The sequence below is a fragment of the Triticum aestivum genome, chromosome 6D, assembly GCF_018294505.1.
Source record: "Triticum aestivum cultivar Chinese Spring chromosome 6D, IWGSC CS RefSeq v2.1, whole genome shotgun sequence".
NCBI classification, from domain to species: Eukaryota; Viridiplantae; Streptophyta; class Magnoliopsida; order Poales; family Poaceae; genus Triticum; species Triticum aestivum.
In genome coordinates, this window is record NC_057811.1 from 452,654,140 (window position 1) to 452,682,121 (window position 27,982).

Sequence of the window (27,982 nt, forward strand, 5' to 3'; positions counted from 1 at the left end):
CACCGAACGTTAAGCGTGCGGACCCTACGGGTTCGAGAACTATGTTGACATGACCGAGACACGTCTCCGGTCAATAACCAATAGCGGAACCTGGATGCTCATATTGGCTCCTACATATTCTACGAAGATCTTTATCGGTCAAACCGCATAACAACATACGTTGTTCCCTTTGTCATCGGTATGTTACTTACCCGAGATTCGATCATCGGTATCTCAATACCTAGTTCAATCTCGTTACTGGCAAGTCTCTTTACTCGTTTCATAATGCATCACCCCCCAACTAACTCATTAGTTACATTGCTTGCAAGGCTTATAGTGATGTGCATTACCGAGAGGGCCCAGAGATACCTCTCCGACAATCGGAGTGACAAATCCTAATCTTGATTTATGCCAACTCAACAAGTATCATCGGAGACACCTATAGAGCACCTTTATAATCACCCAGTTACGTTGTGACGTTTGGTAGCAGACAAAGTGTTCCTCCGGTATTCGGGAGTTGCATAATCTCATAGTCATAGGAAAATGTATAAGTCATGAAGAAAGCAATAGCAATATACTAAATGATCAAATGCTAAGCTAACGGAATGGGTCAAGTCAATCACATCATTCTCTAATGATGTGATCCCGTTAATCAAATGACAACTCATGTCTATGGCCAGGAAACTTAACCATCTTTGATTCAACGAGCTAGTCAAGTAGAGGCATAATAGTGACACTCTGTTTGTCTATGTATTCACACATGTACTAAGTTTCCAGTTAATACAATTCTAGCATGAATAATAAACTTTTATCATGATATAAGGAAATATAAATAACAACTTTATTATTGCCTCCCAGTCAAAAAAAAACTTTATTATTGCCTTCATGTCTCGCCTCTTCGTTCTCCCAGTCGCCCCCACCATCCCCGCACTCGCCGCTGCCACCACCCTTCATCCCCCGTGCTCCGCCTCCTCCCCTCCCCTCCCGTCGCCCAAATCACATGCCCGCCGGTCGGGCCGCGGTGGCCAGATTCGAAGACGGCCTGGCGGCGACCACTCCTGTGAGGCCCGGCGGCGAGCAGCGCGCGCCGAGGGGTAGAAGGGCGCTCTGGATCCGGGCGCGATGGCGGCCATGGCCGAGCTCGAGCCCAGGCATGTGGGTGCGTTGGTGAGCGCGGCGGCGGTCGGGGCCGAGCTCTGAGCACGGCGGCGGCCATGGCTTAACTCGAGCGTCTCGTACGTGATGATTCAGGGGCGCAATTCCGACGACTGTCAAGTGAGCCGTTCCCCACGTTGCTTGTGCTTTCTCTCAATTGGATTGGCCCTGGTTAATTGATTTTGGATTTCTATTGCCTGCAGATCTTTATTCTTGTGGTCGTTGGGCCAGATTGGTTGTCACACTCATCAATCTATGGGTAAGTCTCGTTTTGACCCAGTTTTCGCCGTCTGCTTTAGTTGAGCCAGGATCTTGACACTTGTTTTGCTGCCGACTGGTCTATTCTTTGTAGGAGCTCCTTTTGGTCAACCCTCTTGTCTGCTCATTGTTGGATCTATAGCAGCCTCCCTGTCTTCGTCCAGGGACTTACAGGTCGACCCCTCTTCTCCTTCTATCTACTGTTGTTCCTTTGCATGTCTACGTTGGTGCTCGTGTGCGTGTATAATTGATGTTGAGCTCGGTAAACTGTGATTGTCGTTCATGTAGATGTGCATAGAGTGTCTTTCTTTGCTGTCTTATATTGGTGGAGACAGAGAGTACTATCCACTGGTTGTATTTTAGTGGTTTTATTTTCCCTTTTTGTTTCTTTGTGGTTTACAGGAGTGTGCTTTGGCTGGATCCTACTAGGGATGGAATTTTTTCCTCATTTGCACATGGGTGCTTCGTGCTTGGTGGTTTTTTTCTTTTCATTCAATTGGCATGGCCTACTGATGTGTGTGTTGGCCCTGCGTGTCCTATGTCATTCCAGTGGCTTCAGTTTGTGAGGATTAAATGATAGCCCCTCTCCTGATCCGTTCCTTTGGTTGTTGCGTTGTCTCTCGCCGTCGTCTGGACTGCCCCTCCATGCTCCCATGCCCACCCTCCTACATTTCTTTTCCCTCACTGAGCTCGCGTCGTTGCTGTGGCACGCCTCTCTTTGCAGCCGCCTGTCGACAGTGTGTGCCGCCCGCCACCACCAACAAGATATGGGAGAAAGAGTTGGAGGTAGAGGGAGATGGGGTGGTAAGAAGAGAGGGTGAGGAAGGAGGAAGTGGATATCCCCCAGCACCCATGGTGGGCGCCCAGATCCCATCTCCACGCCACCACGAGGTATTCAGATCCTTTGCTTTGCACCCACCAACCCTCCCCCAAATCCTAGTGCCTATCCTCGTATCTCGATTGAAATGCAATTGATTGGTAGAACTGATGTCTAAAATAGTGCTTATTTCTGTAACAAAAGGAAATGTTGCGCCACGTGTTCATCCATGAGGACCGTCTATTCAGCTTTTATGTAATTATGCAGTCAACAATTTAATTTGGAATCTATTCTGGTGCAGTCTTTCTATGCTTGCATTGCTAATATTGCCATAAGTAATATGCGACATTCCTGGCAGAATAAATGAATGTTGAATGGGGATGTTATAGGTTAATCCTACATTTTTCCTTAAACTTCCATATCCGTGCCCAATTTAGACGCTGCAAATTAATCTGGATTTTGATTCTATAGTTTTTATTTGCATCTGCTTCTTTTCTGCTCTAGCAAGGTCTATTTTAATTTAGAAAATAGAAATCTGAGGAATGATTTAATAGTCTAATAGTAGATGTTGTTAGCATGAGCAGAATGTGTGTTGTACTAATGCCGACGAACAGGTTCAACAACCTACATGCTTCATAATGTTGTGCACCTTTATTCAGAATATATGCATGCCATTTTGGCTGCAGAACCAAAGGTTTATTCATCATTGATGATGGCTTGTATGTGCAGGTGAGCGGATTAGTGAAATTGTGTTCAGTCCATACTACATGTCCTCGGAGGGTATTAAAGCACAACTTTGGCCCTGAAATCAATGTCTGGATTGCAGGAGTTATATGCGTCACCATTTTAGGAAGGTACTTAATTTCCCTGATTTGATATAATTATGTTGTGACGAAATTATAAATCACCTTACAAATTGTTCTGATGTTGTGCAGAAACTAAAGAGGGAGTACCACATGCAATTATATGCTCTGTGGTAGATTTAAAAAGAGACGCATGGCCCAGAGTATTTGAGCCTGCTAAAGACTTTGTTCGACAGATGCTGGATCCAAATCTGATCACACAGCTTACTGCAGCACAAGTACTCGGTGCGCATTATGATGTTACCTTTTCTATTGTGTAATAGCATACAGAATGTTTTATCTCTCTCATACCAATGTTGAATTGAAGCCTACATATTTTTTATGCCATAGCCATGAGCAATTGATGAATAATCAACTCACACGGTTTTAGTAATTGCATCAGACAATTTCCCTGTTTCTTTTGCGGTATTGTTGATTGCATAAGCAGAACTTGCATGGTTACAAGATTCCAAAAAGAATCCTGGCATTTCTCAATATAATAAGTGGTGTCTATCATTAGGATCTCCCTAAACACGCCTCATCAAATCCACCTGCGAGCTGCACGACAAGCTATGATTAAATACCATGTACAAGTATGGGACAGAGTAGTACGAGCAAATGAAGGTTACTGGACAGGCACATGGATCATGAGCTCCTCTTTTTCAGGGGCCACCTTACTTGTGTGGCCTCAGGCTGAGGAGACCTTTCTAAGGTAGGTACCACTTCCTTGCTGATTTCACGCAGGAACAGAATGCCATTTCGTTCAATATAAAAAGTGGTGTCTGTCAGTAGGATCTCATGTTTGATCTACATTATATTCACAGAATTTTCAGACCACTTGCGAGTTAGTACCTTGGAAAATTGAAGACAGTAGGTTGGGGAAAGCACTAGAATCTCTACTCTCTTACTCAGCTGCTATACATACAGATATATGCTACAGGTATGGGCCCTTTGGGCCATAGCGCGCGCGCGCACACACACACACACAAACAAACAAACACAGCCCAACACTCCCCCTCAAGATGGGTGATAGATATCGATCATCCCCATCTTGCTACATGCTGAATTACTCTCCCTAACCCCTAATCCTTTGGTAAGACAATCTGCAACTTGTTCTTTTGAGCTTACATGACTGATCTTGATTGTGCCATCATCCACCTTCTCCTTAATGAAGAAACGATCTATCTCCACATGTTTGGTTCTGTCACGTTGGACTGGGTTGTTAGCGATACTAATCGCTGATTTGTTATCACACCATACATTTAGAGGGCCCTTTCTTAACACCTTCAGTTCTGATAAGAGGTTTCTCACCCACAACATCTCACTAAGCCCCTGTGACATAGCTCTATACTCTGCTTCAGCTGTCGACCTTGACACCACCTGCTGCTTTTTGCTCCGCCATGACACCAAGTTCCCTCCAACAAATACACAATAGCCAGAGGTCGATCTTCTGTCATCAAGGCAACTAGCCCAATCCGCAGCACTATAACCATCTACAGTGAGATGGCCATTCTTCTTGAACCATAATCCTTTCCCTGGACTACCCTTCAGATATCGGAGGATCCGATATATAGCATCCAAATGTCCACTCCTGGGATCATGCATGTATCGGTTCACCACACTCACTGCATATGAGATATATGGTCTCGTGTGACATAGGTAGAGGAGTCTTCCAACAAGCTTTTGATACTTCTCCTTGTCCACGGGTTCCCCTGATTGAGCACATAACTTGTGATTTTGATCAATGGGCGTGGATGCGGCTCGACACCCAAGCATACCTGTATCATCTAGCAAATCCAAGGTATACTTTCGTTGCGATAGAACTATCCCCTTGGAAGACCTCGCAATTTCTATGCCAAGAAAGTACCTAAGTTGGCCCAGATCTTTGACCTCAAACTCCTTGCTCAAACTTCCTTTCAATCGTGATATCTCCACCTCATCATCTCCTGTGATTATAATATCATTCACATAAACTGCAAGGACAGTAATTCGACACCCCAAGTGTCTATAAAATACAGTGTGGTCTCCATTGCATTGTCTATATCCCATATGACAAATAACACGCCTGAACCTATCAAACCATGCCCTTGGAGATTGCTTCAGACCATAAAGAGACTTCCTCAGCCTACATACTTTTCCTGTTGTTTTAGGAGTGGAGAAACCAGGTGGAATTTCCATATATACCTCCTCTTGTAGATCACCATGCAGGAACGTGTTCTTAACATCAAGTTGATGGAGAGGCCATCCAAAGTTAGTTGCACAAGAAATTAGAGTCCTCACAGTACTCATTTTTGCCACTGGTGCAAATGTCTCGTCATAGTCAATACCATACGTTTGACTATATCCCCGAGCAACAAGTCTTGCCTTATATCGCTCAATTTTCCCTTCTGCATTTTGCTTCACTGTGTAGACCCACTTGCAACTCACAACCTTCTTTCCTGCTGGAAGGTGTACAAGTTCCCAAGTATTATTCTTGTCAAGAGCATTCAGTTCCTCCATCATGGCTTCATACCACTTAGGATCCTGCTTCGCTGCCTTCCAGTCCTTTGGGATGGCCACTGATTGTAGCGATGCAACAAAAACCCTGTATGCGGGAGAAAGAGATCTATAGGAAACATAATTACTTATATCATTATCAAATCCATACCTTTCCGGGGTTTTCCAGCATTAGCTCGAGCTTCCTTCCTCAAGGCAATCGGTAACTCTAGTGAATCATCTATAGCACCTAGATTATCATTAGATGATTCAACACCTTCAGCAATAACATGTGGTTGCTCCCCTTGCACCTGTTGCAATTTTCTTCTCGTATACACTCTTAAATTTGCTTCTTCATTGGGCTTGCTCCATATCTTGTCACTTACAGGTTGTCTCCTTGTATACACTCTCAAATTTCCTTCCTCGTTTGGCTTTCTCCATCTTCCATCTTCCATAGGAGGACATGGAATTGAACCAACCACAATTCTCGATGTTTCACCTTCCTTTGTCCTCAACGGTTCACTCTCCCTCTCTCGACTAGCATCACTCATGCTAGGAGAGTCGAAGTCAAATAACGAGCTGAGGTCCGTCTTCTCTCCATAGAACGGCTCAGACTCCCTGAATGTCACATCCATGCTCACAAATGTGCGTCGTTCGCTAGGACTCCAACACTTGTAACCTCTCTGTCCTGAAGGGTATCCAATAAAGATGCATTTCACTGCACGTGGATCAAGCTTCCCCACCGACGGTCTATGATCCCTAACAAAACAAGTGCATCCAAAAACCTTCGGTGGAACCACAAATTTGTTCTCACCAAGCAACATTTCACATGGAGTCTTCATCCCAATCACTCTTGATGGCATACGATTGATGAGATATGTAGCTGTCATTACAGCCTCACTCCACAAGAATTTTGGCACATTCATTGTGTACATCAATGAACGAGCCATCTCCAAGATGTGACGATTTTTCCTTTCTGCCACTCCATTTTAAGGAGGTGTACCTGGACAAGAGGTTTGATGCATTATACCTTGTGCTGACATAAAAGCACCAAATTCTTTGTTCATATACTCTGTCCCATTATCGGTCCGAATAATCTGGACCTGTGTGTTGAATTGATTTTTCACATAAGCATAAAAACCCATAAAACAGTTGAACACCTCATACTTGTGCCTCATAAGGTATATCCATGTCATGCGAGAGTAACAATCAATAAATGTAACAAAATACTTCATTCCACTAAGAGAGATAACAGGACATGTCCACACATCAGAATGAACAAGTACAAAAGGAGATATACTCCTAATCCCTCTACGCACATAAGATGTCCTTGTGTGTTTGGCAAACTCACAAGCATCACACAAAAGCTTGTTCTTATCCGCTCCACACATTACATCAGGAAAGACCTTGCTCATTTTATCAAAAGAGATGTGCCCCATTCTACAATGCAGAAGCATCATCATAGCTTCTTTCTCGCCCATCATTACTGCTAACACCGTAGACACTGCATTGTTTGGCACCTCACGATCCATGTACCATAGCCCATTACGCCTGGTTCCGGTCCCAAGCTTCCTCCCTGTCTCCCTCTCCTGAATTAGACATATTTTTCGGTCAACAATTACCCGACAATCCAAATCATCAATCAAAGCACTCACTGAGATAAGATTGATCGGGAAAGCAGGAACATGCAAAACCGATGAAAGTTTAATGTGTGCATTGTACTGTGCCAACACCTTTAATGGGCTGTGAGGTGCCATCAGCTGTTTGGATAGTTTCTTTACGTGTGGATGGATATTGAGCATACGACTCAAACTCATTTGATGTGCCCGCGACATGTTTAGATGCACCCGAATCAAGAATCCAATCTGGTTGCGACACTAGTGAGAATGTAGATGTATGAGCACAGTTACCTTCATTAGCATAGGCAAAGTGAGCAAAATCACCAAATGTGGAGTCCCTTTGGCCTTTATCACCCGTAGTACTCTCCATCTTCTTTTTCAATGTCCTCAACTCTTCTAACTCTTTTACAGAGACTTCGACTTTGTCATGGGATTCCTCTCTTGTATCACCAAATTTGCTTTGTGACCAATCCTATATCCTCGACCTCTACCTCCTCTTGGTCCACCTCGGTCATATCCTCTACCCCTTCCACGGGTTGGCCTGCGGGGCATGACAATTACGACTCAAGTGTCCCATCTCACCACAGTTGAAACAATCTCTGGTCTCATTGTTTCTGGTTACTATGAAGGCAGAACGTGATGGAGTTGCTACATTGTTCTTCATCACTTTCAGTCTGATCTCCTCTTGTGAAATTGCTGCTATAGCTTCCTCCAGATTGGGAAGAGTGGGTTGGTGGAACATAGTAGCTCGTCTCCCTTCAAATTCTGAATTCAAACCCTTAAGGAATTCTATCACCCTCCTGCGTTCAATCCACTTCTTAACACTAGATATGCAATCTGCATGTGGCAGCTCGAGAGGGTCATAGTGATCTAAGTCAGCCCATAATCGCTGCAACTCAGCAACATACTCCATTACAGAGTACGCCCCCTGCCTCAGATCGCTAACTCTCTCTTGTGTCTCAACCATCAGCATCACATTTCCCTTTCCGGAGTACAATTTCGATAAAGTCTTCCACACCTCAGCTGCACTTGAGATGGTTTCAACAGTTGCAGCAATGCTCGGTGACAAAGAATTTAACAACCATGCCACCACCAATGAGTTGGTAGTACTCCATGTCCTCCACTCCACACTTGTCTTATCTGCTGGCTCAGTTGATTCCTCCTCAACAATGTTCTCAAGTCCCTTTGTCTTCAAAATCAGCAATGCCCTCCTCGACCAGCTCAAGTAATAGTTGATACCCTCCAATTTGATGTCATTTGGCATCAACTCAATTTCCTGTGTCAGCTCGGTACGTGGCATGATTGCATTGCCAGATGATGCATCCCCTGCCTTTGCAGTGATAAGTTGAGCCAATTTTTCAAGAACTTGTTGAATCCCCTGATTCTCCCCCATGGTTCAGTAATGAACTCACTTCTCAAGCACTGCAACAAGCAGAGCTGCTCCTCTTATCTTCTCTACTTGCTGAAGCAACAAGAAATCTTCCTCTTAACTACCTCGCCAGATCCCCTTTCCTCTGCTCCCACACACAGGACGCACCAGGCACCTCCCTTGCAACCTACTATCCGCCACAACTGAAGGGGACCTCACCCAGCTTCCTACCTTCACCACCACGTCCCAGCACCGCAGGCCTGCAAGTGGTTGTACGCACGCGCGCGGCCGGCCGTGGCCTCCGCAACTGCACAGTGCCTCCACCTGGGCAGTAGTATTCCTCCGCTTGGTACTGCTGCCCGTGCTTGGAGCTTATTCTCTGCCTGCACACTTGTCCGCTGACGCCGGAGCTCCGCTGCACGCCGCCGATTACCACCAGCGACCTCCACAATCTGCTCCCCGTCTCACCGTCCGCCAATCCCGCCGCCGCAGCACCCACGGTTGGGCTCCGGTGTTCTGCACCACCACAAACTACCCAACAACCTCCTCTGCAGCCTGACGTCGCCGCTGCATCACCACTTCACCAGCAGCAGCTAGATCTCGGTCGCCATCGCCTGGGCTCTGACACCATGAAGACAGTAGGTTGGGGAAAGCACTAGAATCTCTATTCTCTTACTCAGCTGCTATACATACAGATATATGCTACATGTATGGGCCCTTTGGGCCATAGCGCGCGCGCGCGCACACACACACACACAAACAAACACAGCCCAACAAAAATAAACATTTTTCTACCTCACATTTGTAGATCAATATCCTTGCCTAATTTAAAGTTGCTTTTCTTCATATGAAGATTTGTGCTCCTCTAATGTTCTTCAGTTTCCGTGTTATATTATCATTGTTAAGGCAAAATTTGTTACCCATTAAACTGTGCATAGACTATGTCTGTGCCCCATGCAACATTTCATATATTTCCCTGGGCTGAATACACTGCTTATCTGAAAGAGATAAACATGCCTCCGTTAGCATTACAGCCCTCATAGCACTAGCAAACAGTTATGTATGAAATTCTAGAAGCATTTCATTTTCTCAGCAATTGTTTGGATAGATGCCTATGAACAGATGTGACCAGTTAATTTATGTATTAAAATGGTAACTACAATGTCAAGTGACCTTCACAATTATTGGCTAGAAACATTTGCTGCTAATTGAACTGTAATTTGTCCAAATAACTATAGTAATGTTGTATTCAGTTTTAACTAGGACCTGAAGATGATAAGGCACCACTTCCACGACGACATCAACATCGTCGTGGTGTGTCTTCAACGACACTCGGGGCGCTGTCAGATAATGGCCGTGGAGCAGCAACTGCACTAGTGACCCTGCCATGACGAAGCTATGGACAACACATCACCATAACCACATTGATGGTCCAAGCCCCAGGTGAAAATGAATAGTTACTTGACTTGATGCTGGTTACTTGACTTGATCCTGGTTAGGATCTATGTGGAGCTAGGAAATGTTCTGTTTGACTAGCACCATGAATATGCAGTGTCCATTATTTCTAAATTTTGTTAGTTCCAGTCTTGGCGCGAGGGTGCCGGTCTCAATGATGCTCCTCCTCTCCTTTCCTTGGCTGGTAGCGGCCTGTGCTGCACTTCTTACCCCGAGCGCCGTCCTCACCACACCTTGGCCTTGGCCTCGCCTCCTCTTCCTACAGGTCACCGCTACCAGCCGGTGGGTCACAAGATTCACCCTGGCTACTCAGTAAACCGTCGCCCTCCAGCTGGTTAGGTATCCCTTCCACTTCATGCCTTCTATCTCTTCTCCTGATCTCTCTTTTCTTTCTTGTATGAAAGATTTACACGCACTACCTACAGTTCATCAAGCTATCTGTGAATCATGTTTCCCCCCTTAGCTCTTAACTGAACTTTGTAGCAGTTAACAAAATTTTGGGTTAGCACATATGTATTTTGTTCATTGTAGCACCTTGTTGTATGAACTACATTGGCACATTAATTGACATTGGAATTTTGTTATTTACCAATTCTTTTCTGACTGGAAGACACTTTTGTATGAGTTGCACTCTGATCTTATGTACAAATTAATTGAAAATTCTAAACAGTCGCGTTTTGTTACAGATAGATCTAGCGAACTTTGGTGGGCAACTATTTTGCCAGGTAAATTATCTTGAAGTCTGTAATCCGCTTTAAAACAGTCGCATGAACCTCATAATGTAACAAATTGCAGGCAGATGCTTTCCTCTGCTCGGTCAATTATGTGTCAGTCCCAAGTACAGTTGATCAGCGGCCGCACAACATTGAAATTGGTCAGAGGTAGGGTTATTGTTGAGGTACCTTATTCATTATGAGGTCATGTGGATCCTACAAGTTTGTCTTTAGTTTATTTGGCATGCTTCTGGGCAACTTGCTTTCCAGGAAATGAAAGATGCACATTTTTCTTCTACATATGATCCTCAAACAGAAGCTTAGGGATCAAGGGATGGCCTTCCTTGTCGGCGGTGGATCAGGTACACTTCACTCTTACATCGCAGTGTTGCGTATTGATGTGGGTATTAGTAATTAAAGGCTTAAAGCTGCAATGCCATTTATGTTGGTTTAAGTTTAGACCTTATTATTTTAGGTCTTAAACATGACAAAGCTGTGATTCTGTAAAAGCTCTAGGGCATGTTGATGCGATATATTGCTGTGAAATAGGTCATGGCAAACTTTACTTTTACTCAAATATGGATGTTGTTGACATGGGAGTACTTACTACAGCATCTGATTCAGTATACTTGCAGTATTTTGTGTTAAACTATTACCAGCTAGATTTCTGGGAGCACCAAATCATGATTTTATTTCACACAAACATGAAACCTGTCGTCTGATGCTAATTTTGTTTTGGCACTAGCAAAATATTGCATCTTTAGTAAATTCGACGGGGTCATAACTTTGGGAGCTTTTGCTCTTTACCTTTGTTAGTAATGCAGAAAATTCTTGTTCCCCGGGAGGTGATTACTGTCGATTGTGCTTGTATTTTGGCTATGACAACCACCATCAACTTTCTGTTATAGAACCATACCCCACATAGAAGAGGAATCCTTGTATATGGGGTGAGTATATCATGCTTCTCCTTTTCCTACTACTTTTCGAAGAGGAGCGGTATGTTCCTTTGTGTTGAGATTTCCTTTGTTTCGTTGCACCAAGAAGCATCATTTTATGCAGGGTGTCAACTAGCTAAAAGCATCTCTGACAGGACGTTGCCCTGTCCCTGGCCAACATCGATGCGGTTCTTTCCTATTGACCTGAGTTATTTAAACGATTCATATGAACAATGATTTTCTTTGCATCATTGTCATATCATGTTGTTCAATAAGTATTTGTTTTCTTCACCTATTCAAGAGATATTTTTTTATAGTTAGAACAACTGAACAAATATATTGTTTTGTGGTGAACTGACTAAGAAAAAATAACGACCAGCAAATTGTGCACTCGCAAGAGCCATATACTGTAAACTTAAGTGATTGTCAAATTCACTGACCGTATGTGAATTGGTGTAATTATTTTAGAAAGTCAATTGAATATATAATCTAGAAAGATTAGTAGCCCTGTCTCAGTATAAATTTCATGCATAGTAGTCTCGCATGGCATGTACATAAACAGAGGAACGCACTACATAATCAGTTTTCGCACTACATAATCAGTTTTATCTGCAGTGAATAAACAAACACTATCACTGAGCATTTTTCTTGTGGAAGTTCTCATCTCAGCTGACATGTTTCCTGATGCAAACTCATTCAGTATAGCCTTCACTGCACATCATTTGGTTGATGTTTAGTTCTTGGGTTTCTGCAGATGCAAACTGGAGCCGGCGACCAGCCCTTCTTCCTCGCCCTCAGCCTTGACACCACCGCTGACGCCTCCAGGAGCAGTCGGGCATTAGCGGCGACGCCGGCAAGGCAACATGCGTTGCAATATGCAAGCAAATCAAATATTCAACCATGTGGTTTACTATTATGCAGTGTGAAAAACGGTGTAAATAAGTTATCTGGGACTAATACTATAGCCTGCTTTTGATTTCCACCATAACAAACGTTGCTTAGGTATTTCACATGTCACATTGTATAACAAATGCGCCGATGGCATGTAGGTAGGGCCATTTTTTAGATATTTTACAGTGTGTTCACTGTTGTGAGTATCTACCATTACCTACTCTTTGAGTAATATCAGATATATTTCCATGATATATTGAGTAATATCATATGTTGATCGAAAAAGAGTTATATCTGAGGTTTGATCATTGATTTTTTTTATCAATTCGTTGATATATTTTCATCCGGATAGACACGCACACGCGGGAGTTGGGGTTCAGCAAGTAGCACTTCTTTGATTAAGTTGTCCTGTTACATGTGCTAAACTTGCCTTCCTACTAATGCATCATGCGGTTTGATCTTTCACTGCTTGATCATATCGGTTGGACCGGCACCCTCGCGCCAAGGCGCGTTGCCGATCTAGTTCCTTATTAGAGCATCACCAACAGAGGCGCGGTAGTGTGAGGTGTTAAAAAAAATTGCAGCGCTGAAATAACGTTTTAGCGTGTTGGGCTGGTGTTTTTCTTTACCAGAAGCGCTATAATATTGTGCGCCACAGGTAGCGCTCCAACAGACGCACTAAATTCTAATGCGCGCGTCCAACACAAGTAACATTTCCCACTCAAACATAGAACCAAGAAGATCAAACACACATAAAATAAATCAACGATAAATAGTTCAATTATTATTACAACTCAAACAAATAATTTATCTTCAATACAACAAATAGTTCATGAACAATACAACAAACATACGACATCAAACTAGTTTTGTTGCTCATTTCATGACCACCACTCCTCGACTTGATCCTTTTGAAGCTCATCATGTGTTTCGTCGAATGGCATGATAGGAGGCAACAAAGCGGGTCGCCCTCACAGCCCTCCTTCGCACTCGCACGAGATGTCCCATCAACTCATACTGAGAATAGTCTAAATCTTGCCCACGCTCATTCTCGATGATCATGTTATGCATGATCACACAAGCGTTCATGATGTACCAAAGGATCTTTTGATCCCAAAATCTAGCCGGTCCTCTCACAATAGCAAATTAGGCTTGCAAAATCCCAAAAGCTATCTCCACATCTTTCCTAGCCGCTGCTTGAGCATTGTGGAAATCAAGATTTTTCTTACCTTGTGGTGCCTTCAACGGCTTCACAAATGTTTGACACCTTGGGTAGATGACATCTGCAAGATAGTAGCCATAGTTGTATGTATGACCATTTGCTACAAACTCCACCGGTGAAGTTTCACCATTTGCAATCCTATTCATGAGTGGTGACCTTGAAGAACATTGATGTCATTGCAAGATCCAGGCATTTCAAAAAAAAACATGTCAAATCCAAGTCTCATGATCGGCCACAACTTCAAGGATTATAGTGGAACCTTTTTTCTGGTCGTGGAATTGTCCATGCCATGCCGTAGGACAATTCTTCCGACTCCAATCCATGCAATCTATTGAGCCAAGCATACCTGGGAACTCACGAGTTTTTTTTCAGCGCGCGGCTTATTTAGCGCGTCTATTGTTGGAGATGCTCTTAAGAAGGAATAAGATGTCACTCGTTCGTGAGAAAAAGCACGAGAAGAAAGTCAAGGCCTTTGCTGTGGTGGCTTGGTGAAAAGTTTCTGTATCACAGTAAGTACGGCGGCTTAGTTGTTTGTTCTCTTGCAGTTTCACTTTTATATAGGACACTGATAGAAATTTCTGCTCCGAAATGAGATCTAATTGGCTAATAATGGTATTATTCACCCTGTCCCTGCTCTTAGAGTACAAAAAAAATGCATTTCGAGCTTGTTTGGTTCGTAAGGAAAGTGGAGGAAGCACATAAGAATAGGAAAATTTTCCTTTAGCAGCATTATTCATTCATTTCGTTCCAACGAATAGAGCAAAGGTAAACTGGAGGGAAAAAAATTCTCTGAACTCACAGCCAAAAGGAAAATCGTTCTGCTTGGACCTCATTTTAGAATTCCTATACACACACAGTAAGAGGCATCTTAATCATACTTTCTTTTCATGTAGTTTGACTTTATTTCACCTTCGGTCCTGTGCAGATAGGCTGCCAGGCATAAATCATATTCTCCGGTGAAGATGGCGAGATCACTTTGAGAGTGGGGTCCTTCCTGCCCTAACAATATTCAGATCTTGTAGGTCAAGTCGGAATGCACTGAGGTTCTTGGATATGTTTCGGTCGTGACACTTCTATATATCCTTTTGTGGCATTTGCGATCTTTATCTTAGCCATGCAACAACTTTTGAGATTGATGATGCCATCTATTTGAACTTGTGTCTTGTATTTTGACAACTTGTCGGGCACAGTAGTGCATGTGGGATGAGCCAGATATCTCTCTCCATTGATTGTTTCAAGCTAACCTTTGAGATTTGAAATTTTAAGTCCTTGCACGACTGTCACATGTTAACACTTAACACTCCTTAGAAGTTAGAATGGCATACAACGCTTTCACTATTACTCCCTCCGTCCCATAACTAGTGTAAAAAACGCTCTTATATTCTGGACGGATGGAGTATTTTTTTTAACCGTTCACACTGGTGCATGTGATCTTGGGAGCAAATAGTAAAATGAAAATGCCATGTTATCAACAAGGGCCAAGGTTCAGGCCTGGGCTACAAAAGAAGGCCAGTTACTTCTGGCGGCATTTTCTTTTCAGAAGAAAAGAATTTTCTATCTCCCACCTGACTATAGCAAACCAACAAAATAATTTTCATGAAAAGGAACCAACAATACCATATACATAAACCTCTTGTTTTCTTTCTTTTGCAAGAAAGTTCAGAGATAGCGATGGGTGATTGGAGCTCCTGTTATGTACGGTGTTGTCAATTGCCAATCAAGCATCTAGGGACTGTGGTCACCGATTTCATCCAGCTTTCGATTCTTCAGATTTTTCAAGATGGCAACACCAGTACTCTGAGTTGGACAAACAAACTCACATTTAGGGATTTTGGCACATAATCCAAATTCTAGGACAAAAAAGTACATAATTATTGACTAAGAAATCTGATTAGTGTGACCCGGAAATTTTAAAAGCTTCTGATAAATCAAGTTAACTTTCTGGGATAATTCGGGGCATATTCCCCGCTATTTAGAAGATCCAGAAGTGTGTGCAAATTTGAACTACACTTTAGTTTTTTTATAGTAAATCAACTAGCCATGCGTAGCCAATGGCAGGTGAGCCCCCTCATTCAGATTTCTTCTCAAACATCTACTCATTGTTCTGCTAGAACAACTTCTAACAATTGTTATTGCAGGTGTTCGGTTACGCATTTGCCCTAGAGTTCAGATTATGAGTTAAAAATTCTATGAAAATGTAGTTTTTAATTACACCAGCTCTGAAGGTGTATTTTGTTGCTACTTTTTAACCCGAGAATTATCGTTCTTGAGAGGTAGTTCCAAAATGACGAACTGATGAACTGATTGTGCAAGGGCAGTTATTTGTAAGGTGTTGAGGCATGTGAGGGTAATTCTACAAGCGTAATTAAGCTGAACGTGCCCTCGGTTCTTTCTATCATACTCCCATTACTATCTATTTCCGTGACAAGTAATTCGGGACAAAGGGAGCAGTTGTAGCTTGATTGTTGGTTACATTCAGCATCATTTATGCAGTGTGCAAAAGATTCTAAATGTTGTCTTTTTGTGAATAACAAGCCTCGATAAGATTTCGGTACGGGACATGGACAACAATAGCTTGGAAAGTCATGTGTTAGCAGGTAGCTAGGCTAGCATCGCAGCTCACTAGCTTCCACTTTATTGTTACCAATCCAGTCTTTACATGTGATCTGGTTCCATGTTTCAAGTATATCAGCAGACCACAGACTCCATCACCACCTTAGTCATAGCCCTGAAGTGTAGCTCACTCCGGTGTCACCCAACCATGAGTCTCCCAAGATAAAATCCCTCACCGTGAACCGTGTGGCCTCCACGGTGGACAGTGACGTGTGCACTCCACCCCACTCCACCCGCCCGCTTGTCCCAGCGCCAGCCCCGGTGTTCCCATACTCCCCGTAGTACAACGTGCTGAGTGCGAACTGGCCCGACCACTCCAGCCACCCGGCCGGGGTGATCGAGCGGTCGAGAGAGCTCTCCATCACGACAGTCCGTGAGTACGCCTTCCACGGACGGCCCAGATACACCTTCGTGCCACCTAGATCTGACACGGCGGCGATCCGGCACTTGTGGATGGAGATGCCGGTGCTCTGGTTTGGGTCAGTTCGGCCCTGGGCCGTGATCGTGTCCTTCTGGCCCTGGCGGGGCTTTCGGGGATGGATATCGCAGTTTTGGATGACCACTGCGGAGTTGCCGAAGATGAAGTCCACCGTGCCGGAGATGCCGTCCTCGGCGTAGAACTGGCGGTTGGAGTGCGTATAGAGTGTGTCCTGGTACGCCTCGATGTCGCATTGGTACACAACGGAGAGGTCCCCACCGACCCGCAGCGCCACCGCCTGGCCCTTGCCCGGTCCGGCGTCGTTGATGATGGTCAGGCCCTTGGCTATGAAGCCCGAGCCCATTGCAGCTGCCATGCACACACGACCCCATTAAACGCGTTAGCGAGTACCGGAAAAGATGCATGTGACATGTGAGTGACATTGGCAAGTGAAACATCGCTATCGTTACATTTGACGGTTCCCCATAAATAGGATCTGTTGATAGTGCAACATATTGCGGACGAGATGGTGGATATAAAGTGGTGAAAAGTGTATGGATCTAAAGACCAAATCGAAGTATTGACATGGGCATATTTGGGTTGCTTGTGCAATTATGTTTGGAGGGTACATGCGGACTGTAGTGGCCAGCTGCTACATTTTTGGGCTTTAGCTTTTGCTCGGATGATGCTGTGATGGTAGGTATGTAGTAATTTCTTCTGCAAGAACATACTCCCTCTATCAATATATATACGATCTAATGTGTTTTCTGAGACTAATCGGACCACATATTAAATCAATAATATATGACATGCAAGTTATAAAGCATACCATCAAATTGGTACGTGAAAGGAGCTCCTCATGATATAATTTTTATATTATATATACATCTTATATAATATTAATCTTAATAATGATCAAAGGCAGTTTCAAAAAATGCATTATGCCTTTATATATATATATATATATATATATATATTATATATATATATATATATAGTAGTAGTAGCTAGGCCAAGAAAACGTTGCAACCAAATTTTATCTGTAACTTTTTGTAGCAGTGGTCCTTGATTTCACCATGCGGCATGCACATCAAATACGTACGCTAGCACCGTAGCACGTACGTACCGACAGTGGCGGAGGCGTAGGTGGTGTAGCCGTCGGCGACACTCCTGTGTCCGACGATGACCGTCTTCCCCTTGCCGTCGCCCATCAGCATCACGTTCCTCTGCCTGCTCGAGATCCGCACGCTCTCCTCGTACCGCCCGGCCTTCACGTAGATCACCTTCCTGCTTGCTCCGACGCCCGCCTTGGAGGAGCCCACCGGCACCGTTGCCGCCGCCGTCACGGCGTCGATCGCGTCGCCGATGGTCCCGTGCGTCCCGCTGCCGTCCAGCGCCACCACGGCGTCCGGCGTCACGCCGCCCGCGGCGGAGTCCAGGAGCTTCCTGTCGTGGTGGGAGACCCAGGACGGGAACGCCTGGTTCGGCGCGGTGGATGGCGGTGGCGTCGCGCTCCCACCCTTGAGCTTGGCGTGCAGCGCCAGGGCGGTGCCGATGAACTCCGCGAGCGCGCCGACCCGCCGCCGCACGCCCTCGCGCCCCGCGGAGGCCGGCACGGCGTCGAGGCTGTCGGCGCAGGTGTCCTGGTTCGTGAGCGCGGCGCTGAGCCACGTGGACGCGTCGTGCGCGGAGCTGGCCGCGAGCGCGTCGCCGAGCTGGCCGTGGCTGACGTCGAGCAGCTCGGCGCAGTCGTCCATGCCGGAGGGCGGCAGCGCGCCCCGGCGATCGGACGATGCTGACGAGAGGTTGCGCGCCAGCGCGCGCGCCGACGCAGCCCGGGCCATGGCAAACTGCACGGAGGCCTCGAAGGGGTCCTTGGCCGCCCCCGACGCCGACGAGGACAGCGCCGTCCGGCACGCGGCCGGGTACGGCGTCGACGAGCAGATGGCGGTGATGTTCACGCCTGACGCCTCCGTCGACGAGACGACCGTGACGTTGCCGCCGAGAACCCTGGAGGCCGTCGTCTCTTGTTGCTCTCCCGCGGTAGCAAGAGCTGCTAGCGTAGCCAGAGCAAGCACCATGGCGACGGCTTCTTGCGTCCGTCGGCGCCAGCTTGTCCCGCCGTGCATTCCCATTGTCCCGGCGGCAAAGCGCTGGGACGATAGGCGCATGGATTTGGTGCAGCGTACAGGCACATGCCCAAGGGTTTTTATAGTGACATTTTGCGTGCTGGCTGTTGTAGCCTGGTTGCCAATGTTGTTCTGCTACCTAGGCCCTTTTTTTTTCAAAACGGAGGCAAAAGATTTGCCTCATCTATTAAATAAGGGAGAGTAGATTAGAGTTTTACAGCGACCACCTCAAACACGGCATGCGAACTACTCACGAAATACAATAGGCCCTAGTTTCTTTGCACCAGCTGTAACCCAAAGCTTGACCTCCTCAAGGATTGTGTTAAGAAGAATAGGCGGCGGAGCACTTTTGTGTCGGAACACCCTAGCATTACGTTCATTCCAGATGGTCCAGCAGACGAGGAGGGTGAGGGAGGCCAAGGCACTCCTGTTGAGGACGTGTCTCCCAGTACCATCTTCCCACCAATCCAGGACGGAGTCATGAAGATGCCATCCGGAGGTGTCAATGTGATGAAGGCCAAGCTTGGCCGCGAGAGACCTCCAAAGCCGAATAGTGAAGCGACACTTGAAGAGAAGATGAGCACCCGTTTCCTGCTCCCTAGAGCAAAGAGGGCACAGACCGCAGTTGGCCCACCCGCGCCTCTCCAGGCGGTCCGCAGTCCAGATCCTATCTTGAATAGCCAACCAAGCAAAGAATTTGATCTTCGGAGGAGCCCAAACTTTCCAAACCATGCGATCCATTGGGGACAAGGTTAAGCCAAGAAACTGCGCTTTATAAGCACTGGCTGCCGAGTACATCCCATCATTGGAATGCTTCCAGGTGATGTCGTCCTCCCGATGCTCCTCAAGATGGACGTCATCCAAAAGCATCCAAAGAGTGAAAAACTCTCGAATGTGGTCTCCGGTGACGACGTTGTTGTAGCTGATTTTGAAGATCCAAGCGTCCTCTCTAACAGCCTCCCTGACCTTTCAATTCTTCCTCCTGGAGGCCTCATAGATGTGCGGGGCGATCTCCTTGGGCTTACGGCCAAGGAGCCAAAGAGAATCCCAGAAAGGCGTTTTGGCTCCGTTGCCCAGAGTAATGGTGGTGGAGGCATAAAAGAAGCTGAGATCGTTCTCCGTACAAGGGTTTCCGAACCCAATCCACAATCTATGGGGCTCCTTCCATTCATACCAAGGCCATCTAAGGCGAAGGGCACGCACAAATTTTTTAGAGTTAAGCACCCCAAGGCCACCATACTCCTTCGGCCTACAAATCGTGTCCCACTTCACTTTGCACTTGGCACGCGTAGTCTTGTCAGCACCTGACCAGAGGAAAACCCGTTCAATCTTGGTCAGACTCTGAAGAGTGCTTTGAGGCACGACGAGCGGCGTGATTGAGAACACCGCTTGGGAGCAAAGGACTGACTTGACAAGGGCCGTGCGCCCCATAGTTGTGATGTTATGCTGAGTGTTTGAGCGCCTTTGTTTCAGATTCAAATAAGATTTGACATGAACTTCGCGTCAGGCAGAAGTTCTGTTATGCTGAGTATTTGAGTTACAGACAGTACATAATAGTAGTACTAAAAGTTAGTACAAAGATCTGAAACAAAGGCGCTCAAACACCTAGGCCCCCTTTGAAACAGAGAAAAATCGTTGAAGGACTGAATTTCTGTAGTGGAAATTTTCCCACGGTGATGTTTGGAACAAAGAATGTCTGGCCAAAATTCCTATGAAATGTGGCAATCCATTCAAATTTTGGAGGAAAACAACCATGTGGCCTTGACCTCATGTTTTCTTCCCCTTGTGTTTAAAATTCATGTGTTTTTTGGTGTGTGGTATCCAAACGAGAGTTTGAGTATTGCCTTGTTTTTAGATTCCGGTAGGAAATCAGGTTGCATGACATCCTTTTCTTTTTTACTTCCTACGTTCCAAACGGGAACTTACTAGGGGAACAAACAGATGCCAGATTAACACAGAACAATTTGTCGAATTTCCACCCAAACAGATCTGCTAATCCATGAACGATGCTCAACATTGCATGGTTGGATTGTGGGCAATGCAAGCCAAGCCCACACGGCGATCGATCTGGAGCAAGAACCGATGCTGGCCATCAATGGACAGAGGAAACGTGCTTCAAAGTGGTCCGCAACGCTAACGAGAAAATGTTAAAAGCAGATCGAAGATGCGTTTCTTTGTTTGTGTCCTGTTGTCATTCACCAACATTCCGTGCAGCGAAAACTTTTGTACGCAAGAGGTCATCAGTTCATAGCCCGAAGACCTGCCTTAAATTAGCTCGTGGTTTTGATGTGATTTCGGCTCTAATCCGATGACCTCGGCGCTAATCTGGTGACCTGATTAACATGCTGAGTGACCGGTCAATGAATCTGTTTCATCATCTCGAAAAAGAAGAATGAATTTGATACGTCGCTCCAGCTCAGACAGGCAAATGGTGAAGAAAATACGCAACGTTGCACACTGCAGAAGAAATGCTCAGATATATAGCTATGTCATCATGGCTTGGCACCTATGCGCCTTTGTTTCAGATTCAAATAAGATTTGACATGAACTTCCAGTCAGGCAAAAGTTCTGTTATGCTGAGTGTTTGAGCGCCTTTGTTTCAGATTCAAATAAGATTTGACATGAACTTCGCGTCAGGCAGAAGTTCTGTTATGCTGAGTATTTGAGTTACAGACAGTACATAATAGTAGTACTAAAAGTTAGTACAAAGATCTGAACCTATTGTGTGATCACACCCTGTCCTAGATAGAGTACCAAAAATAAACTAATGCAACAATCAACTAGTAGCATTTCTTTGCAGCGGGAAAAAAATTCATCACTAATTCATCGTGTCCATTCGCTTGAGCAATTCACTGATAACCCGCTTAAAATTATGTACAGGTGTCCCGCTTTCATCCTTCGCCAGGAACAATCAGAGGATGTACCTGAGTACCTCTGGCACGGTCAAAGACATCGCTTAGGCCAGCACCCCAGCAACCTCCGTTTGCGGCTGGTGGCAACAGAGCACTCATCAATAATGTGAGGATTCTTGGACACTTAACCAATTCCAATTCCAAACGAAGACAACCAACAATATATAAGCCTGGAGTGATGAACACAATAAAACAGCTAGAATTAACTTTTAAGACTTGAGAAGTAAATCATGAGTTACAAGGTTATTATGATTATTACTACTTTGACTATTTTCTACTGAGCAGAACATAGAACTATAGAGATCTACCATGTCTCCAAAATGGCATCAAATGTGTTTACACAGGACATTTCGACCCATCTCATCCCTGTAATTTCTCCAGGAACATATACCAAAAACTACTTACTGCCCCTCTGCTTCTAGCTTAGCAGATAGCATGAAAGTGCTTAAAAATTTTGTGGCTGTTTATGCTCGGAAAATTAGACGAGTTGAATGTTCTTCATCACTAATTTGGAATACTGGTATCAGTAAATATATCATTTCTCTTTCCTTTGAAAACTACCAGGGCTAGAATAGATATTGCTCGACATGTAAAAACATGCAAACTCAAACTCACTTGCTTATAGGATGCTGTCCCAAACGCATGTGGAAGACATTTTGGATTAGCTTCCACCAAATCTGAAACAGATATGGCCATTTTTTTCAATTTGTCAATAAACTCATTAGACTGATGGAATGCTACAACAGGTCAGCAACAAGAAGCAGTTATACTCACTAGAGCATGACGGTCCGCCTATATAGCACCTCATCGTCACTTTCCTCATTATCATCATCCGACACTAACTGGTTGCCAGGCATCTGAAGCTTCCCACCCATTGTAAACGAAGGACCTGGTGCATCCCCTTCAATAAAATCCCCTCGCATCCTTTCCTCAAACCTCTGATCACTGCAGTTCAGAAACCAATCCAAGCTACATCTGATCCCCTTGCTTGCCACTCTCATGTACCTAGGCTTGATCCTTGACTCCAAGCTGTATGTAAAATACTCTGGGTACTCCAGAAGCTCACTTATTGGCCGCTTCAGCTCACTCTTGAAGAAGTAAAAGCTGTTCTTCATGAGCTCGTTCCGCAGCAAAAGAATCTGCGGGCACCGGATCAACATGCGCCCAATATCATCATCGGTGATCCCCCGGCCGCGGAGGAACTCCACGGGCTTCAGTATCACATTCTGATGCAAGCTCACAAGCTGTGGCAACTTCTCGATGGCACGGGCAAACCCGTCAGGGTCGATTTTGAGCTTCAGGTTGAAGAAGTACTGCTGTGCTGCTAGCTTCACTTTCAGGGGCAACCCAAGAATGGATGGGTACTGCGCAATCATGAGTGGCAGCACCTCCTTCCGAATGCCGAAGCTGAGCAATGCCTCGACATTTGGTTTGACTGTCTCCTCAAGATCATAGCCAAGAATGTACGGCCGCTTCTCAATAATCCTCGCGAGAATCCGCATCGGCAGCCCCAGAGATGTGATGTAATCGCAGAACGGCTTGATCGTGGTGCCAACACGCATGCTAAGGAAGAAGGGATAGTGTGTCACCATGGGGCCAATGTCACGCGGCGCGACGCCGACGATGCCTACGAGGTAGGCGACGGAGGTGCTGATGGTGCCGTCGGGCTTGAGGCCGAGGACGTCGGGGTAGCGCTCGAGGACGCGTGGGATGTCCTGGCGGTCGACGTCGAGGCCGCGGAGCGCCTTGACGATGGGGGCGAGGTCGACGGCGACGGAGGCGTGGAGGCAGGCCGGGTAGGCGCGGACGAAGGCGGCGAGGCGCGCGCGCGTGACGCCGAGCTTCTCGAGGTAGGAGAGGACGGGGATGACGTTCTTGCGGAGGGAGCAGGCGAGGAGGAACGGGTAGGCGGAGAGGTCGTCGGTGGAGAGGCCGAGGCGGAGGAGGAAGTCGAGGCGCTCCTGGAGCACGTCGAGGGAGGAGGGGAGCTCCACGGCCTCCAGCTCGCCCGCGGGGTCGGTGACGCCGGCGGAGCGGAGGAAGTCGAGGGCGAGGACGCGGGACACGAGCCGCTCCCTGCGGCCCTGGATCACGCCCCACGTCACCGACGGCATCTGGTACTCCGGCGGCGTGGACGACGACGGCTTGGAGGCGAGCGGCGCGAGGAGGAGGAGGCGGGCGGGGAGGGAGCCGTCCCCCGCGGTCACGGGGCCGAGGCGGCGGAGGGCCGCGCGGGCGAGCGGGAGCATGGCTGCGGCGGCGGCGGCCCGGGGGCGGCGGCGAGGGCGAGAAGGGCGGCGGCTTAGCGGTGGAGAGAGTGGCTGTGGGGTTTGTGGTGCTTTCCTGGGCCGCACCCGAATGGATGTGTTTCTTCTTCTGTTGTGGGCTTGTCGTTCCATTCCGCTGAGCTGATGCAGCCCACATCAGCAGCAATGTTCCTCCAGAGGATTGTAATGGGCCTCGACTTGTGTGGACTATCTGTGTCAGAATGCACGGTTGCTCAAAAAAAAAAATCTGTGTCAGAATGCACAAGAAATCAGAGACCTCTGGAGCAATTAACCAACGGTTATCTCTTGGGGGCTACCACAAAGTGGTGTGTCAAGCCGTCGTCACGTGTCACATGCTGGGCATTCCCTCTGAATTTCGGATTTTTTATTTTACTATACGCGTTTTTGGGTTTTAATCGTATTTTGTATTTTGGCTTTGTGGGTTTTAGAAGGTTTTGGATAAAGCATAGTTATGCTTTTCGAAAAAAAAAACACGCAGTCCGCGCTTTCATGAAAAAGCATAGTTGTGTTTCTCGTGGAAATACATATTTGGTTCCGCTAGAAGCAATTTTTATTATTCTGGTGTTTGTTATACTATCATCACTGAAGATGAATAGACTGAAAGTTTTCCAAAAAAAACACAACATGTGCTTCTACGAGAAGCAAATTTACGATTCCACGGGTGCTTCTAAAAAAAGAAAAGCACAACCTGTGCTTTCTATGAGAAGCATGGTTGTTCTTCCGTGAGCATAACCTGTGTTTTTCCCCAAAAAACATAAATTGTGCTTAAAAAGGTGAAAACCACAACCGTGCTTTCGGGCTCTGCCATTTTTGGTATTCGTTATTTGCTTGCTATTTTTTGTTTTTTGTATTTGTTTTTTCATTTTCCTTTTTCAGGAAAAAAAGTTCATCGAAACTTATTAACTTGGGATCTAATTTCAAAGATCTTATCATGAGAAATCTACAGGTGAAATCGGTTCGATATTTGGTCGCACTTTTCAAGAGAGAAAACATTTTGAATCAACAAATCTACGAAAAAAATGAATGCTCCCAAGTTACGACCCTAGTTGTGAGTACCTGAGAATATGGAAAGTGACTTTTGCAAAGGGTAACCCTTAAATTGTGCTTTTGAGAGACCTCCTATACGGCGCCTTAAGCGTCAGTTCACCCTTCTGGCGCTCACGTGGATGGTCAGCTGGGCCGGCCCATTAAGCGTAACGCCGGCTCGATCTCGTGCAGGTTTTCGCTCGCTCAATTTATTTCTTGGCTTGGTGGTTCATTCACATGTTTATCCTTAACACTAACCATTTAACTTGTTGACCATTGAATTTTCAAAAATTTGAACAAATTTAAGAATTTGAAAAAAGTTCAAGATTTTTTTAAAGAAATCATGAATTTAGAAAAGTTCAAAATATATAAATAAGTTCATGAATTTGTTAAAAAATCATGAACACAAAAATGATCATAAATTTGAAGAAAGGTCATGAAGATACGTAAAAGAAGTTAATGGATTTGCAAGAAAATGTTCACAAGTTTGAAAAAAAGGTTCATGATAATAGAAAAGTTCATAAATCTAAAAAATGAAAGAAAATTCTAAAAACGAAAAAAAAAAGAATAATCGAGAGTAACCCAGGCCGAAATAAAACCAGAAAACCATGGAAAAATAAAATAAAAACCACACGAAGGATTGTTCCCCCCGGAACCGGAGAAGACCCCCGCTATATGGACCGGACGTTTTAAAATATAGCCTCCCTCCCCCCCCCCCTTTGCCTCGCCTACTATAATCGAACTAAACGGCGCTGAATGCGCCAAATAGGGTTTGGGAAGAAATCATGCATCATTGCTTGGTTTGGCCTATCTCCCGTTTGGACACTGCTGGTGAGAGTGTGAGTACTTCCCTCAAGAAAAAAAAGTGAGGGTGTGAGTACGGGTGTGAATGTGATGGAACGGTTTGTTGATCGGTTTGTGTGGCGTCGGCGTGTGGTGCTTTCTTGGGCCGTGCTGGAAATGGGGGCGTAGTTCTTCGGTACCGGGCTCCCGCCCGGCCGTGTATGGGCTTGCGTTGCATTCAGATGGTTTGATCCAGCCCGCAGCGTTCCGGAGCCTCTTATAGTGGGCCTGGCCTTGCGTGGACTATATGGACCATAATTCAGAACAAACTCGTTTGGGCCCGTCGACATACGTGTGCGATCGGATGATTTTTCGTTCATCTTTATTAAAAAAAACGTTCGCTCGCTCGTCACTTTCGTCTATCTCTGTCACGATCCAGCAGAATCACAAGGCACATTTGATTCCTCTCCCTTTTCTGGGAACGGCTCTTTTGCCTTTCGGCCTCTCCTTTCTGGCCGAGATAAGTCGCCATCGACCAATCATGCATTTGCCATCTGGTACGTGTCTGTCACGAGCTCGACCCATCTGCGTGTACTCTCCGAGCCGAACCTCCGATGGAGAGAGCCAGCAAGCGAGCGAGCGAGAGCCACCGGCAACCTGCGCACTGCCGCCGCGGCGCACGCCCTCGTTTCCTTCGATCAATCCACCCGGTTGCGTGTGGCGTGCATGCTCTGATCTATGGCGAAGTGGCCCATGCAAACAAGCAACATTTTTGGTATGTATACTACCTGAGCTAAGCTTAGCCGTCCGTTTCCTCCCGACTTTGTGCGCCCACGCACGGCTCTTCGGCAGCGGCGACGATAGATAAGCCATTGTCAATATCCATCCTGCCAAATTTCTTTATAGGTGGTACGTACCATTTTTTTATTTTTTATTTTTTGCGAAAAGGTGGTGGCTTGCCAAGTCGGCACGTTATGATACGGATCATGCGCCACGTAGCCTGGTGCCCCACATTGTTAATCTTCTTCCCTTTAGCTGTGCGTATATACTACAGTAGTATCACTTCTTGTTTTAAGAATAATATACCATCACTTCATGGGTAATAGTACGTGATAAGAGCATCTCCAGCCGCGCCTTCAACAAGGCCTCCCAGGCGATTTTTGGCCGTCGGCGCCAAAAAATCGGCCCAGCCGCGCCCCCAGGGGCCCTTTTTTCGCCGGCTCGGGCCGAAATTGGCGCCGGCGGACCCAACCCGAACCCGGCGCGCTGGGGGGCGCTCGGGGGCGCCGGGCAAATCGTTTTTGGCGCGAAAGCGCCGCGGGCCAGCCGCATCAGCGACACCGCCCGCCTCGTCTTCTCCCGACGCCTCGGTTTCCCGCGGGGAATCAATGGCAAGGCTGCCGCCGGTCAGCTTTGCCATTGATTCCTCACGGCCGGCGCGTTCACGGGGCGGCGCGCCGACGCCTCTCCCCTCCCTCGGACGCGTACACACGGACGGGCAATGGGCGCCAAGGAGGTTCGGCGCGTCCTCCTCCTCTTCCTCCTTCCGCTCCTCCTCCCACTCCTCCGGCACTCCGACGCTGCTCGGCGTCAAGGCCGAGCCCGCGGCGGAGATGCCGCTCGGTCGGCGCACTCGCAGCGCCGGCATCGTCATCAACGAGGGCGGCCAGCGCGCCTCCTCGTCGGCTCCTCCTCCGCGCTTCGTCAAGCCAAAGACGGAGCCGGGGCTCGCGCCGGTGAAGACGGAGCACGGCGAGGTCGAGCTCGACGACGACGCGGCCCTTGAATGGGCATGCCAGGACTCCATCAAGATGGCGACGGAGTGCCAGCGCGCCGCCCTGCGACGCTTCGAGCAGCGCCGCCGAGGCCGCGACGAAGGAGGAGTCGTCATCATCGACGACAGCGACGACGACGACGACGCGCCGCCGCCGCCACCAGCCGGGGAGGGGTCCAGCAGGGGCGCCCGAGTCAAGGAGGAGAAGGCCGACGATGGCGACTTCTCGGCCTTCAACAAGTTTTTTTTATTAGTTTTTATATGTAATGGCGACTACTCGACTTAAATCCGCGAATATAAGTCCAAGTT

The 27,982-nt window shown here is 46.6% G+C and overlaps 2 protein-coding genes and 1 long non-coding RNA gene across 22 annotated transcripts; 1 reads left to right on the top strand and 2 right to left on the bottom strand.

The window, feature by feature from the left end:
* Positions 1–874: 874 nt before the first annotated feature.
* Positions 875–12,793, top strand: LOC123145800 (uncharacterized). 18 transcript variants are annotated; one of them, XR_006472462.1, is made up of 15 exons: positions 875–1,254; positions 1,338–1,393; positions 1,487–1,566; positions 2,117–2,283; positions 2,939–3,063; positions 3,145–3,297; positions 3,572–3,763; positions 9,768–9,957; positions 10,099–10,308; positions 10,656–10,694; positions 10,765–10,850; positions 10,953–11,044; positions 11,499–11,629; positions 11,724–11,805; positions 12,372–12,793. It is a non-coding gene; the product is annotated as an uncharacterized lncRNA (long non-coding RNA). The 18 variants fall into 18 exon arrangements; XR_006472458.1 differs by having other exon boundaries at positions 11,742–11,805; XR_006472459.1 differs by having other exon boundaries at positions 11,499–11,805.
* A 3,525-nt stretch (positions 12,794–16,318) lies between these two features.
* LOC123145802 (pectinesterase) lies at positions 16,319–18,923 on the bottom strand. Its single transcript, XM_044565294.1, has 2 exons — positions 17,888–18,923; positions 16,319–17,130 (listed from the first exon to the last, which is right to left on the bottom strand). Exons 1-2 carry the CDS (start codon positions 18,894–18,896, stop codon positions 16,451–16,453), a joined length of 1,689 nt encoding a protein of 562 aa, XP_044421229.1. The 5' UTR covers positions 18,897–18,923; the 3' UTR covers positions 16,319–16,450.
* Positions 18,924–21,467: 2,544 nt separating this feature from the next.
* LOC123145803 (transcription termination factor MTERF4, chloroplastic) lies at positions 21,468–24,142 on the bottom strand. Of its 3 annotated transcripts, none has more exons than XR_006472469.1 (3): positions 22,577–24,142; positions 22,418–22,479; positions 21,468–21,879 (listed from the first exon to the last, which is right to left on the bottom strand). XR_006472469.1 is itself a non-coding variant. In XM_044565295.1 (1 exon), the coding sequence occupies exon 1, from the start codon at positions 24,049–24,051 to the stop codon at positions 22,576–22,578; it is 1,476 nt and encodes a 491-aa protein (XP_044421230.1). In that variant the 5' UTR covers positions 24,052–24,142. The 3 variants fall into 3 exon arrangements, 1 of the variants encoding a protein (XP_044421230.1); XR_006472468.1 differs by having other exon boundaries at positions 21,468–21,972; XM_044565295.1 differs by lacking the exons at positions 21,468–21,879; positions 22,418–22,479 and having other exon boundaries at positions 22,576–24,142.
* Positions 24,143–27,982: the final 3,840 nt, after the last annotated feature.

What these genes read in the sequence shown, in the direction of transcription:
- LOC123145802 (XM_044565294.1), bottom strand. Translation starts at nt 18,896, where the DNA reads ATGGGAATGCACGGCGGGACAAGCTGGCGCCGACGGACGCAAGAAGCC. An exon ending in CTACGCCTCCGCCACTGTCG is followed by an intron (nt 17,131 to 17,887) that starts GTACGTACGTGC and finishes TGTGCATGGCAG; the next exon opens with CTGCAATGGGCTCGGGCTTC.
- LOC123145803 (XM_044565295.1), bottom strand. Translation starts at nt 24,051, where the DNA reads ATGCTCCCGCTCGCCCGCGCGGCCCTCCGCCGCCTCGGCCCCGTGACC.